Raw genomic sequence first — 16162 nt, forward strand, 5'->3', positions numbered from 1 at the left:
TTTGCACAAAGTGACTGTGTGGACACACTGTATGTTTTGACCCCCATCACTTACATTGAAAGCACATCTGAAGGGGATCTTTAAACAGCCAGTATGAACAGGAGGAATGATTACAGCAGGGAAAACATCTTTCACTGTTTATATGGACACCTGACTGCTGTTTCAAGACTGACTTGAAAAACTGTGAACCTCTCCTTTAAAGGCATAAGATTAATAAACTGTATCCTATTAATCACTATATTCTTGTACCTCTTTTGAACCTTAAGACGTTACATCTTGTAAATTACTTAACAATAAGATATAAAACATTATGATTTTACAAGTTGCACAAGAAACAAGATCATTTTTGAGTAAAAAGAAATCATAAAAAATGTAATCAATATTTAATAAACCTGCCTTAAAAGCTCATTCAGCCAAATAATATTACTTAAGACAAACCTGATGATACATACATACTATGTGGTGCAATCACGTCACAAAATCTTATACTTACTAAGTATGTAGTTCACAGAAAGTTGTGTTAGGAATATGGATGTGGAGTATGATTTTTTCGTTTATTTGTATGTTTGCTCTGTGTATGTCAGTATGAATGAATCTATCAAACTAAGTGGCATCAAATTTCTGAAAGTTGCAAGAGTGTGAAGAAAAGTCTCTTTTCTGAATGTAAAATGGGTTTTTTTCTGCTATGTGGTGGGATAACTTCAGCTTCAGTTGAGGATATGGACGTTTCCGAGCTGCGCTTAAACGCAGCACCAGAGAGCTGAGGACGCCAGCCAGGGCAGGACTGAGACAAATAATCCAATCATTAGTCCACTAACAGCGCTGATGTCTTGGTTCCAGTCTCTGAGGGATGACTTCACTCTGAGGCCGTTTGAGACTGAACAGACACAGTAAGTAAACTGTCCCCGCCGTGTTTACGAGCTTTACACACCGACTGCACTTCATCTGTGTCAGGGGCAACTGTGGCTTTGTTATGCGCGGAGAGATGACTTATTGGGCTGCGGGGGATTTATGATGTTTGATTGGTGATCGATACATGTGGTCGATACAGTGCCCTGCGCTGCTTTTGCTTTTTGTTTGTGCATCGAGTGAAGCAGTTGAGGGAGGAAAAGTGTCTTTTCAGTTTGGATTATGACTCACTGGCAACATGTTGGGGCGATGTAGGTGGGCTGTTTCTTGGCTCTAATTATTCTTAAGTGTCATTGAAGTCCAGTTGTGAGTTTTTTAAGGGTTTTGATGATGATTTTCAACCTGAAAATGCATTTTCTATATTTGTATGTGTTAAAATCTTTGGTAAACTGGAAGTCTCATTTTGGTCATCAGACAAAAGTTTGGCAGCAAAATAATCCACTCTACTCTTACACAAACATTGATTTTTCCATGACATGACTCAACCCCAACATAATTTCTTTTTAGATCAGTTTAGAGGTTTTTACTTATTATGATTCATTGTGTATGAGTTTGGGTCATTAAGCTGCATTTCTGTGTAAAAATCTACCCACAAGTAGGGTTTGGGGGGGGGATTGTCTTAATTGGCAAACAGGACTCTAGTTGTAATCCATAGCTGCTCTTAAATGTATCATGTTCCCCAGTCAAAGCTCACTGTTATGTTACTGTTATTCCCTGATAAAAAAGTGTATTCTGTGTTCCTGCTTTCATTCAGGTCTTCCATATTTATACTTTTTAATCATGAACCTAAATTTGAAGCTGTATTCCACCTTTTCCTTTAGGATCAATTGCTCTCCACTGCACTGTACTGCTGTCAGATCTGTGAGCTCATAAGAACATTATGAACACAACGTGTGTGTGTGTGTGTGTGTGTGTGTGTGTGTGTGTGTGTGTGCACACGTGTGTGTGTGTGTGTGTTTGGCAGAGGCGGGTCAAGGACAGTCCAGATTAAACAGTTATCTATCTTTTGTGTGGGAACCTCTGTAATCCTGAACACAGACACTGACTGATTCAGATACACTCATGTTGTCTGTCAGCGTGCGAGGATGAAAGACGCTATTGATCCAGACTCTGCTGATCTGATCCTCATGACGAAGCGCTGTAAAACAATGTAGACGTCTGATTGCAGTGTTTCTTAGTGCTGATAACGGAGCGTGGACTAACAAGCCCTCAAAACCCTGATAAATCATGATGTTGGACCAGTCACTGGCACTAAATGGAGTTAGCTTTATCACAGTGGATGAGGATACATGAGCTTAAGGGCATCAATGCTGGTAATCTGACTGAGAAGCTTGATAATAATGCTTTTGTGTGTGTGTGTGTGTGTGTGTGTGTGTGTCAACTGTCACAGCCATCCTGATTAGAGGGCTGATCAGTTCATATGTCACTGGCTCATTAGACAAATCCTCTGAGGTTTTACAGTGATGTCCTGTTTACTGTTCCTCGCTGTGAGGAAATCCTATCATGATCATTCATAATACACAATTAGACATGTTGCTATTAATGCGTCCTGCTCAGGGGACGGCCTCGGCTACATGAATGTGACATTCCTTGTTTCTTGCATCCAATGGGACCCAGATGGAAAATTGCATCTTGTCATTGATTAACCTGAGTGGGAGACGGTGAAGCAGCCACCTGCTGATTCACTTTGCTTTGTTTGAGTTTGCCGATTTTTCACAAATCAAAATGCATCAGAAACCAATTTCTACAAACTCACATCAGTAGATTCTCCTGAGATTGAGACTCTCGCCTGCCACAAACTTGAAACTATGATTGTTGCCGCTGGTTATTCAGTCCTGTACTTAGAGCTGCATTATTAAAGGAGGACTCCACTGACTTTACATCTAAAGATCAGTTGGGCTGCAACTAACGATGATTTTCTTGGATTAATCATTTTGTTCTTAAAATGTCACAAAAAAGTGGAAATTGTCTGTAACTTCCTCAAAACCTAAGTTAAAATATTCAAAAGTGTTTATTATTATTTGACCAAAAGTCTAAATCCCCAAAATATTCCATTTATTGCCATATATGACAAACAAAAGCAGCAAATGGTCATATTTAAAGAGCTGAAATCAGTGAAATTTTGGCATTTTTGGAAAAATTATCCAATTATCCAAATAGTTGCAGATGACTTTTGTCAATCGACTAATCAGTTAATTGATCAACTGTTTCATCTCTCAAAGGTCAATATACTCATCATGGTTAGTCCTACTCAGCATGTGAAAACAGTCGCATAATCGCTGGCTCTGGAGGGCATATCCCAATAGAAATGTCAACAGAAATGGTTGCATTATGGGAAATGTAGGATCCAGTGTTTTTGGAGCATAACACAAACTAGAGACTAACAGTCAGGATATCTTGGCCACTGCTGCTTTGATTTTTTTCTCTTTTTTTTTTTTTTGGTCTCTTGTGAGTTCCTCAACTTTATTCTGAATTTCTTGAATACCACTTTAATAATAACTGTGTTTGTAAACAAAAGCTGTGCTGCACATGCCAATTTAGGCATTGGTGGTCCAGCAGAGCTATGAGAGTCAGTGGTTTTGGATGACTTCACTAACTGGGAATCTTGTAAAGTCATATAATCACATTAGTCCCCAATTCAACAAAGTTTCTTTGCATTCAGGCACAAAACAGGATGATGAGGGAATAATGAATATTGATCAGAGTGATCACAAACTGTAAACATTGTGAAAGAGTGATGCCACAGTTTGTAGTGTGATGGTGTAATGTCGTACTAAACAAGATGATGAAACACCAGGATAAAAATGTGATGATTTGATGCTTTTCTTTGTCATATGTGACAGTAAACTGAACTTCTTTGGGTTTTTGTGTGGTTGTTTGAATAAAAGAAAACAATTTGAAAATGAAGCCTTGGGTTGTTTGAAATTATAACTGGTGTTTTTCATGTCTGACATTTTAAATACAAAACAACTGATTGATTAATCAAGAAAATAACTGCCAAAATGATGAAAATAATCATTATTTGCAGACCTAGTCAAGTGTAAGGAATAGAGGATACTGTGACTCAACAGATGAAGGTTGCTGTAGTTCACTTGTTTAGAAGTGAGAATAAGATGCAGCTTTTCTGCCCAAACACATCAGAGCAGCCTGACCGAGGATCAGTGGGATCCCAGAGGAGGCGAAACACAAATCTGTCTTCTTCCATATCACCCTGTCAGTCTCTGTATCCTTTTACGTACAATATCTGAAATATGTATATGTGTATGTGTAATATGTGTGTGTGTATATATATATATATATATATATATATATATGGCTTATGCTGTACAATACAGAATAGGCAGAGTGCAGTGGTGCAAGAGGAACAGGTGATCCAGTAATTGACCATACAACATGCTGCAATTGGAAATCCTGCACCTTTCCAAACAAAATACTGTTTCTTGATGAATTTTCCAGGTTGAACTTACCTCACTGTGAAAATTCAACCTGACGACAGGCTCAATGACCATCCGTAAATGAGCCAAATTTACCTGTTCGCTCACATCAATACAAAACAAGGAAACAGTGAACATGATGTCACAAGATAGGAATGTACCAAGAAATATGCACCAGCAATTAAAATTCTTTGTACTTCGTGCAACTCGTTGGAATCATTTTTATGTTGGGCAAAAATGAGGCCATGGACTGCTACGGCACTAAAAACTGACTTAACTGCTTTAACTGAATGAATGTAATTGATAGCAGAAATACTGAACTTATGATGCAATGAAAAAAGAAATGTTGTAGCATTTCCCTTAAGACATTTAGTGCAATCTTGGAAAAGCGAGAATGGAGCAATGGGATGCATAATTTAAGGGATTGACGCTCTATAAAAGCCTCTGTTTCAGGTTATTAGGTTGTGATTCACTTAAACCTTTTGAATCAATTGCTCTAGTGCCTCCTGTTGCTTCAACACAAACACACACAAACATGCACACACACACACACACACACACACACAATAGGTGTAATGCAACAAGTAGAGTTGAAGAAGGCTGTTTTGTTTTTATCGGCCCATAAACCTCAGCTGGGACCTGAGCTGGAGAGAAAAAAAAGAGATGGCAGCTTGTTGAAGGAGTGTGTTTTGTGTAAGATCTCTCTCATATACACACACACACACACACACACACACACACACACACACACACACACACACAGATACACACATACACCACCCAGTGCGGCAGGCTTAGGCAGGAGTATGATTACAGGGCTATTTACATTACAACGTAGAGCGACAGAGAAAGGGGGTGAGAGATTGCCAGAAAGAGAGAGAGGGAGAGAGAGAGAGAAGATGGTTTCCAGATGTGAGGTGGAATTCAGAGCGCTACAGAGCGACTCCCCTCCTCCTGTGTGTGTTGTTAATGGAGAGAATAGGAGACAGGGAAACCACAAAACAGAGGAGAAGGAGAAGGCGTTGTACTGCAGGAATGAGTGAGAGGAACGTGAGCCGGCAGAGGGGGAAAGAAGTGATGGAGATGAGGAAGGGGATGGAAAGAACAAAGAGAAAAGGAGAAAGAGAGAGAGAGAGAGAGAGGGAAGAAAAGCAGGGCCTCTTCGTCAACCACAATTCCAGAGATTGTAACTGAGAGAAATTCAGCTCGGTGGAAGCTGGTTTATTATTTTTTTTTAGCAACAAATCCACCAAAATTAATAACTTTGCAGAACTCTTTTCCACTATAGCATGCTTTATTCTCTGAACATTTTTTATCAATGTTGCTTTCATCAGGGTCTTCTCTGAGGTTGTGATCTGGTGTCAATATTATGTATAGTACAGTTAATTGAATATTTGTCAACTATTTAATTAATCGCCAACTATTTTGGTAATCGATGGATCGTTTTGAATCATTCTTTCTGATTTCTTTGTTCTTCGTTTCTTAAGCCTTCTATGACAGTAAACTGAATATCTTTGGGTTGTGGATTGTTGGTCGTGACAAAAGAAGACATTTGAGAAGGTGATCTTGGGCTTTGAGAAACAGTGATTGACATTTTCCACCATTTTCTGACATTTTATAGACCAAACAACTAATCGATAAATCGCGCAAATAATCAACAGATTAATCGGTAATGGCTACGGCATCTCAACTTGTAAGCCACGGAGGTGCCCCTGTAGATTTTCATTTACTGTGTTTTGAAAAAGAGGTTAAGTGAATCTAGAATTTACTATGTTAGTACCCACTGATGGTTTTAGATTAAATGTTGTATTTGACCCTTTTTAAAAAGCCAGAAACAACCTTAGATACCACCCTGGTGAAGGCAAGATAGCCAAAAATGTTCAGATGTGGTGTTTTGAAAAGGAATGGTGATGCATTAAATCTTGGTGGACCACAGTGCACCTTGCTATGTGTGTGTTCTCAGAGTTAGAAACTGTCAACCTCTTGATCTTCTGTACTCACAATCAGTTTCCTCTCTCTCTCCCGCTCTCTCACTCTCTCTCTAGTTTTCAGTGATTCCAGACTCGAGCCCGTTTCAGGAAATACCAACATCCACTTTTTTTTTTTCCTCGAAGGGAAACTGACCGACATTCCTCTTGGCTCTATAAACAGAAAGACGTATGATTGATAAATACATATACACACACACTCATGCACATTTACATATGTTATGGAGGATTGCGCCACGCTTTTGGATTCGTTTTGACATGTCAGTGTTGAGAAATTCATACTAATACGCACATGTGGAGACATTGGATAGCTGTGTTTTGAAAAACTCCTGCTGTTGTTTTTTTGGGAGGTAAAGTGAGTCAGGGGCCAGGTGTTTCATATACTGAAATAGAGGTCATAAATCGCCATCCACAGGGGTGTATTTAGATTCCTTTGCAAAAGACTTGGAGCCGAGTTCATTTTCCCACAGAGCGGAGGTTGGGTGCACTGTGAATGATACTTGAAAGACTAATTCCAATTGCATAATTAAAGCTGCTCTCACCAATATTTTCCTAGTAACAATAAATCAAATGACTGTGTGTAATGTGAAAGGAGTGACTCGTAGTGACGAACGCACAATTATTACCCAATTCTGCATTTCCTTTCAGGTCAGCTTCAACTCTGTTTTAGCATCTTTCAGCTCAGCGTTTTGGATTTCTGGCAGCTGTTTTCAGTAAAAAAATACAACTGATAAACGCAACCTACTGACAGACAAAGTTAGCAACTATCTGGTGAATGTGGTGGATCGTTAAGCTACTAAAGAACCAGATATTTGTCTCAGGAGTTGGTGGAGATCAAAAACTGAGTTAAAAGAAGTGAACATTGGCCTTTAATCCATCAATTTCCCTGTGTCTTCTGGATTTGTTAATAGGCAACTGTTTGCTATGTTCACCATAATAATAATAATAGCTTTGGCATGATGAGAGTATTGTTTTTACTGCTTGTTGCGCTGCCTCCCAGTGGCCAAAAATGTATTAATGCTGCTTGATGAGACTTGATAGCATGATGCATGATGGCATTGTTGTCTGGTGCTGAAAGCATTGTATTGATTGTTCTAATGGAGGCAACGTAGAGGTCAAAATATTGAACTTTTCTATATAAACATGGACAAATGATGCATGCATATTGTTACGTCATTGTTACTCGTTACTCATTTCAAACACGTGTCTATAGCTCTGCAGCTAATGATTCTTGTCTTTATCTAATCAAGTTTTCATTTAATCTAAAACTTTTGTAAAATCGTAGTTCTGTCCAACCAACAGTCCAAATCCCAAAGGTGTTAAATTCACAGTCATATAAAAAGAGGGAAAAAAGAAAATCCTCTCATTTGAAAAACTGAAACCCAAGAATGTTTTGGATTTTTCCTCATTTAAATCATTGGCTATGTTTCTGTCAGTTTCCCGATAAATTAATCCGCAAATCGTTCTAGCAATAGTTGTCTGCTTTATTTGGAAGGGATGATTATTATTCAATATACTTGCATCAGTAATCTCAGTGTGTTGTGAAGATTAGCAGTTTAGTATCTGTCTGGTTAAAAAATGTGGCAAGATACTTTTAGGTTTTGGTTTCTGATTATAGTAACATCAGATTGTTACTATTTTTAATATAAGAGAAAGCTCAGATGCTGATGTTTTACACCTACATGCTATAATTTGAGAGCGTCACACATTCCTCATCCAAGTGGTTTTCTGGAGTTAAACACAGAATGCAAAACTTTCATTATTACTTCTCATTATCACAGTAAAACTAGTCCACGTGAACATCAGTCTGAGGTGTATTGCTCAGTCTAACCTGTGCGTCACTGCCGTCTACGCTGTCTGGCAGCAGAGCACCAACTTAACCTATCTAATTGGTTTGACCTAGTTTCATGTGAGAGGAACCAGACTGTATATGTTTTACATTTCTTTGTTTTTTTTTCTTTTTCAGAAAAGCATTTAAATATATTAGCGTCTGTAAAAATAAATCATCCAGGAGCCCTAGGGTCTCCTGTAGAGGGAATTCAACAAAGTAAGGAATAGTCATAGTAATTTAATCATAAATTATCTAGCTTAGAGCAGAAATAATAAAATTAATAAATAAATAAAATTCAATACACATAAAAATCCTCCCTATTGAAGCATCAAGAGACAGTATCATAACAAATGAAACTTGTTTCACTCTGAAATGAAAAAAGACAACATGTACACAATTTAGATTTATGTGACTGATTTATTAAATTTCCTGAATGTCCGACATCCCTCCTGGAGCAGAGAATCAGGATGGGAGATCCCAAGATCCTGGTTCCTGGTATTAATCTCACGGAAAGCTGAGCCAACACTGAACATATTGGTGGAAACACTGATTCACACATACATTAAAATGGAGGAAACCCTCTGTCAGGTCTACTTCAGTCTGAGAGGGTCCTTCCTGAAGGATTATTGGCAATGTCATGTGGACGCCTCTGTCATAAGGACTCGTGTATGGACTGTTTGTGTGTGTGTGTGTGTGTGTGTGTGTGTGTGTGTCTGAAGGTGTGTTTGTATAGAAATTTCTCAATCCCAGCGTGCCAAAACTCATTTTAGTGACCGTGTTTGTGTATTATGCTGTTGAAATGGAGCTGCTGAGCTCTGGAACTGATACAGACTGACTCTGTTTATACACACACACACATACACACACACACGCTCTAGTGACTTGGATAGCTTAGATGAATTTCAGCATGTTTGCAATAAAAAATGAATCACACAGACTACATTCAGTCTGGGCATGTTGAGATTGAGAAATTCACTACAGTAAACACAACTCTTGTGTGAACGGTTAGATGATTGATGTGATTCGGGTGTTTTTTGTTACTTTCCTAGTATAATTCCCATGCAGCTCTGTATTTGTGTATTAAGGTTGAGGTCAGAGGTGCTATTGGGAGACAAAGCATTTTTTCAAGTAAATTTTCAAACTTTCACTTGAAATCTCACTACTCTTGGACTATTGAAACATGTAAGCTTGTGTCCTGTCATAGACGATCATGTAAAATATCTGGTTGTTCTTAAGTGTAATGATACTACATTGATCATTTCAATGAACTAGCCTTTTAGCTAAAATAGTCTTTATCTCTTGATGGTGTTTCTGAGAGGATCTAGCAGCAGGGAATCTCAGGATCAACCCTTATGTCCCCTCACAGCCTCACACACACATAAGTACCCGGAGCTGTAGTTGCTGTAGGTAGTTAAGCTCCCTCCTTATGGTGATTAGCTGCGACAGGCTGTTTCACGACCGCCAGGCCCCCTCCTGAGATAGACTGAATGATTAACATGAGGCTCTCTGTTTTTGTGCATATTAGATAGACAGTGACATGCAGGCTTGTTCATTGTTAACTCAAACAAGCTAGACATTTTTAGTATGCCATGGCCAGAGCTGATGTCGGAGAGATATTGATATACATAATTTCCACTTTTATTCAATGTCAATATTTGCTGGTAGTGGTGACACATACATGCTCTGTGATTGCATTAGAAATCAAATAACCATTTCCATCATGGAGGTCCCATCACAAGCAGCCTGTCATCACTAAGTGCTCTATATTGATTAATTTATCCCATTTTTATGAAAGTAGAACACGACAGTGCACCAGGGAAGTACACTGCACATCAAAACCAATATACAGTTTGCCTGTATGGAAGCCATTTAAATGAATAGTTTGTCATTTTGGGAAATACGCTTAGTTGCTTTCTTGCAAGGGGTTAAATGAGACGATTGATGCCATTCTCATGTCAATGCTTTAAATACAAAGCTAGAGCCTGGAGACGATTAGTTTAGCTTAGCATAGCATACTTGCTAACAAAACAATAGAACCCGACATACTGTATACAAGGTGAATGCTGTTTAAATCCTGCTTCAGTGCTCTAGTAAATTAGTTTACCAGATGTGTAAATATACATTATATCAGCCAAGTTAGCAAAACATTAAAAGAAAGGTCCTGGTGTAGGTGAAGGTCCACTAATAACCTGACTGATAAAGTGGATTTGGCAGCCTGCCGTGGCATTAGACTGTAGACCGTAGCAGTTTGTGGTTCAGTTGCTTTTGTTTTATATTGTATTATGTACTTATATTATCATCTCATAAAGTCAATATCCTGTTAGCTTATGTACATGTCAAGCAGGAATTAATTTGCAGTTATGTTTGTGTCCGCGTGACAAATGCAAGTCCAGTATTCACTCTCCTTTTAGCTCTCTTTTGGTCTCCACCAATGAAGAAAATATCTGGCTCTTTAGCTGCTAAATGCTCCACTGTGTTCACCAGTTAGCCGCTAACTTTGACTGTGTAATGTTAGATGCTAGGCAGGTAGATCACATGTGGTCATGTAATCCATTGTAATATAAAATATTGATCAAAGCTGCTTTAAATTGTCACACTGACTGAAGCTAATGTTAACATGTTAACATTCATGGGCACATCATATTTGCTGCTTGGCAAGACAGTGGTTGCTACAAGTTGCTGAAGACCTATTGCATCAGTCAAAATAATCATCTCCCAGTAGGAAACAATAAAGAGTTGTGTTCCTCCAGGATGGTTATAGAGTTACACAACTTAAAAGCAGCTGTAGAATAATTGACACATCTTTTTAAACCCAAGTATTCATCCTGGAAATAAAAACTTGCCATTATACACAGCTTTAACAGTGGAGAGTGAGAGAAAACAGGCGAGAAGAGTGGAGGATAAGGTCATGGGGGGCAGTCTCTTGTTCACACTCGCCTCCTCCCTCACTCCTCCCTCTTTATCTCCTTCCCTCCTCCAGCCCTCCCCTCACAGCATTACCAGTCATGGTGACCAGAAGGAGAGGAGCGAGGCATGCAGCAGCCAGTCAGTCAGTCATTTAGTCCATTGTTTTCCCTCTAGATGTATTGTAGCTCTCCCAGGACACTTCTTCTCTGTTTCTTCAGGAAAAGCCTTTCTTCCTGTTTTTGAAGACGCAAGAAATCCCAAAGTTTTTCTTTTTTTAAACTTTCTTCCTATAATTTTGTGCTTGTGTGATATACTGCTCCTGTTATAATCCCACTTTGGCTGCATGTGAATACTGGAGCGGTCAACATTGGCTTGCTCTCCTGCCCCTGTTGCCAAATTTTTTGAAAAGGGAGTTCTGTATGAAATTTGACTTTAGTGGAGCTCAAAAGTGGGAGGAATCTCAGAGGATGGTTTGACTTGGAAGACAGAGCGATCTTCTCTTGTGGAGCGGCATCTTCTCTGTTGGAAAGAGAGAAGTCATCGGTTTTCTGGAGTAAAGAGGAGTCTGATGTGGAGCAAAACCACCAGGTGTTGGATTTGAGGGTTTCATATTCTGCTGTTGGACAGACCAGGAGAAACCATCTTTAATTGAACAAAGAGGGAGAAAAACTGCTTCACTTTAGCGTTACACCATGGCTGGGTTGGGATGCTTCAAGGGCAGGAAGTAAGTTTCTTTTGTAATGCCATTGAATTTGAATTACATTTATTAACTGATGTTGTGATACTGAATTGAACGCTTTCACAATCTACTCACAATGTCTCACAAAGAATATTCCCTGAAGATTTCAACATCTTGTTTCAGTGTCACACCTAACAACGTAATATTGCTCATCAATATTGCTTCATCAATCTTCCCTCATATCAGCCGGTACAAGATTATCAGATCTGTGTCACAGGATGCAGACGTTTTATGGCTTTTTGAAGGGATTTGTCATTTTCAACGCATAACTATCTTAATAGAGGAAATGGATTACTCATAATACTTTACAACACTGTATGTGGTATAAATGTGTCAACAGTGATACACTCTGATACTGGAACTACTTATTTCACAGTTTGTCATGTTGTGTACTTAAAAGCAACATAAAACATGTTGACCACAACAAGAGAAATTATTTATCTTTTCTTAGAGAGCAGTGATTTTATTTGGTACGTTGGGATTTTTCCCAGAGTCGACACTCTTTTGTTTCAGCTGTTTAATCGAACTATTGTTTCTCTTTGTTTACTGAGACAATTGATGGCTTGTGGTTGGCACTAACAGTAAACTGTATGACTCAGAGCTGATTGACTGAAGATGTGTTTTTTTACACTGGGAGAGAATGATTATTTAGAAAATCCCAGAACTAAACTAGCTTATGTTTTGGTTTTTATGCAGAGAAATCAGGTGGATGAACATTATTTCCTGTAATTCTCTCTGACTCAGGATCAAGTCATATTGTTATACTTGACAGGTGTGGATAAATGGATTTTTTTCAGATTTGCATTTGAGTGCATGCTTTCTGTTCTTGTTGATAGAAGTCGTCAGTGATTTTAATCCTTTGAATTGGCTATATATAGCACACTGCGCTTGGCAGTGTGATTGGACCACAGAGGGTTAGGATAATGAGGGCCTTTAGCTTTTTAACTACAGTAAAGTATCTTTTTCTGTAGCAGAGCTGTGTAGATGTGGTGTAGGGTGCACTGATACCCCCTTCCACTTACTTTGTCTTTGTCTTTTCAGTCTCACGACGTGACAACAATACAAGCTTTTATGGCCCACTCAGCAGAGTTGACTTAGACAAACATTTTGTTTGTGTATGTGACACACAGAGAGAAAGTGAATACGAAGGAGATGGGGATGAGCTGTAAGAAAGTTACACACAGATACATTTAAAGAACCACTATTGTGTTATCTCAGAACTGACTCATAGAAACTAGGACTTGTTACTACAAACAGGCAAAATTAAGACTGATACTGCCTTTAAATTCAAATCATAAGGTCGTATTTTCTACAGTGAAGTCAAGTTCTTGATATACTTTGCATTCAAGTCGTTTAAGGAATCTCACAGGGCACAAAGAGCACATTGTATACATGGTATACAAAAAGCTTGGAGGGTGGTGTCTTTTATTAGCCTTTCCAAAACCAAAAATATGAGAGCAAAAATGTAAAGAATGGATTAAATGTTGTGGTTATTTGTCCTAACGTAAGCTGCAAATGTCAGCATGCCTCGCTAACTAGCTTAACTACCTAGTTACAGTAACACTACTGTTGTGTTAGTGTTTGTAACACTACTAAGACCAAAGTGGATGTCATTAGCTAACAGTTTATTTGTAGTGTTACAGGTGACATGATAAATACTGTGTAGTATTTCCCCACAACTCTATCAAAATGTAGGGTAACATTAGCAGTTTTGTCCTTGTCTTTGTTATGTGATGTGCTAAACACAACACATCCTGAAAGCTTTTTCTTTTGTAAAGTTACCTAAGTAAAATACATAAGTGAAATGTAGTATTTGAATGGACAAGAAAGCCTAAATTAAATGCTGACCTTTGGATTTAAAATGAGAAACCTATAAGCAACACAGTCAGCTTGAGACAGAGACTTTTCAGTTAATGTTAGCTCAATAACCTAGCTGATAAAAATAGCTGACAAAATCAGCTAAAATCCTTGGAGAAGAAACAGTTGTTACCCTTTCCTATCTCAGTCTTGGTTTAGCACAAATCAGGCAGGTTCAGTTTGAGCCCACCTGAATTTTATGGTCTAAGTAGATGGGAAACTTGTAGTGGAGGATGTGTTCTCCTTCCCATCAGGCCCCATCAATTCCTGTGTTTCCCTGGTCTAGCAGTCATTATGTAACCTTGGTAGTTTGCATTTGTTCAGCAGGAATGGTGATGCAGCTGTAAATGAATGTAGACTGCAGAGTGACTGATGAGAGTGTTTGGTCAGTTTCTGTCTTGAGTCCATGTAAGGCTTGTTGCTAAGAGCACAGCCCCATTTCAAACAGGAGGGATGGAGGAGATAATGTGGCAGAAGGAGAGCTGGAAGACGAGAGAAACCCCAAACCTAAAAGAATGGTTTCAAAATTGTGACCAAACCTCAGGGATAAAAAGCTTTTTTCAAATACCATTACTGTCCATTTGGACAGTAATGGTATTTACAACAAAAATTTAAAATTTGAACCTGATTGAGCTCAGGCAACAAGGAGGGAATTACAGCTGGACAAGTCTAACACATTTTCATTCAGGCTCTTAATGAAATTGATTAAGTATCAGAGATGTGATTTGAGGGACACTGACGCAAAATGCATTTGAGAAAATACTGACTGGGAAACACTCTAGATATACATCTACCAATCAAGCACATACAGCTGTTTCAGCAGGAAATGAAAATTTAAGGCATGACAAGGTTAATTCCTTTGTTATTTCCCTCCACATTAGTCAGGCCTCGACTACTTTACTCTGACTGTGTCACAACCCTTTTAGTTATAAGTCTCTGCTTGTAGCCAATTTCACACTGTTGTTTTACCTTCTTCCTACTGGATTACTACAGTACCAGTCCAGATTAATACAGCCAGGCATGCTGGACTAAAACACTAAGCTCCCTTTTTTAGCTTATCTGGAGACTCTTAAGTTCTTTACAACAGTTTCTTATCTCAGCGTCTACAGTTTACTTTACCTGCAGTGGGATGAGATATCATCAATGATATGAAGTAAAATGTAAACTAAAGGTGTTGTAATAGTAGGAGGCTACTCCTGCCTGTGATTATCAAGGCAAGGTTTTGGTCGGTAACTACGCACTGTGTTGTGAACAAGCACTGGTGTACTGCATCATACAGTATGTTAGAGGTCATTGTAGTTCACTGGCACGTTAAAATGCTTGATGGGATGAAATCATGTTTGAACTCTGCACACAATGCTGGTATTCTCAAGGTTCAAGTGTCAGGGTAATTTTACTTGGATGTTTTGCCTGTTGGCAAGTTGTTGAAATAGTGAGATTTTATGGGAATTTGTAAAGACGACATTACAGATAAGAAAGTAACAATGCATTTATTGTGTGTTGCAGAAAACATTTATTCATGGAAGTCAGTTGTTATAGGAACTTTTATTCCAGGGTTGACAAAGGTGGTGTTAAAATGCACAAATTTTCATTAGAAGTGTGCATACCCAAAATATCAATAAATATATGTTGAATTTTGATCTTTGTTAAGTGGTAGTATAATCTGTCTGATCCATGCAGTTATTAAAAATAACACACTTGGGACATTGTGGTGACCTTGGGGTTTAGGACGCTGCCCTTGAAATCACAACTTTTCCAGCTGGGGACCTTTGTTGCATATCATCCCTGCTCTTTTTCTCACCTCATTTCCTGTCAGCTCTCCAGTTTAACTTTCCAAATAAAGTTTTTAAAAAAAAGAGGATGTAAAAAAAAAAGAAAAAGAAAAAAATGACAACTGCATAGCTCATTACAAATGATCCCTCCCACAGTGCCGCACTCTGAGAGAAAACCAACTAATACCAATTAGTTTTGCTACTTTCTCAAACCTTATTTTGCATTGAAAGCTCTGGGTAGGTCAAAGTAACAGTGGAATTCTTCAGAGTTCAGGAGTGAAATTGAATGAATAATTTCCCTCTTAGTCACCGTCTCCTGCTGACCATGCAGGGGTTGAATGGCTCAAGAGGAAGTACTGTGGTCCTAATGGCCATGTTCCCAGTTAGGTATGTGTGACTTGGATGAGAGACAGAGGAGCAAGCAAAGACAGAGGAGGGATGGTGAGATAATGAGACGAGGAATAAAAAGAATGAAAAGATGAACAGGGGAAGGAATAAAGAAATGTTGGTGTGGAGCTGTGTTATCTGGACACATTCTTCATATATTTCTCATATCCTTTTATGGCTGTATGGCTCAAACTGAGCTCCTTCAAGTAATGGAGATGGGTTTGACAATAACACAGCTTGTGTAAAAGCTTTTTAACATCTGGGGGGAGAGAGAAAGATGTTTATCCTGGAAGGACTCTGCCTTTTTTACATGCCGTTCCCCATTAATGTTTTATTAG

At 38.6% G+C, this 16162-nt stretch overlaps 1 protein-coding gene across 1 annotated transcript in view; it reads left to right on the forward strand.

Moving 5' to 3' along the window:
* The first annotated feature begins 736 nt into the window (after window positions 1-736).
* Window positions 737-16162, forward strand: part of zgc:66433 (uncharacterized protein LOC321250 homolog) — a 50043-nt gene continuing 34617 nt past the window's right edge. The window contains exon 1 of the mRNA XM_042419543.1: window positions 737-890. Coding sequence (XP_042275477.1) covers window positions 826-890 — 65 coding nt within the window. The 5' untranslated portion in view covers window positions 737-825. The remainder of the gene's footprint in view (window positions 891-16162) is intronic.

Source organism: Thunnus maccoyii, chromosome 8 (assembly GCF_910596095.1).
Source record: "Thunnus maccoyii chromosome 8, fThuMac1.1, whole genome shotgun sequence".
Classification (NCBI taxonomy): domain Eukaryota; kingdom Metazoa; phylum Chordata; class Actinopteri; order Scombriformes; family Scombridae; genus Thunnus; species Thunnus maccoyii.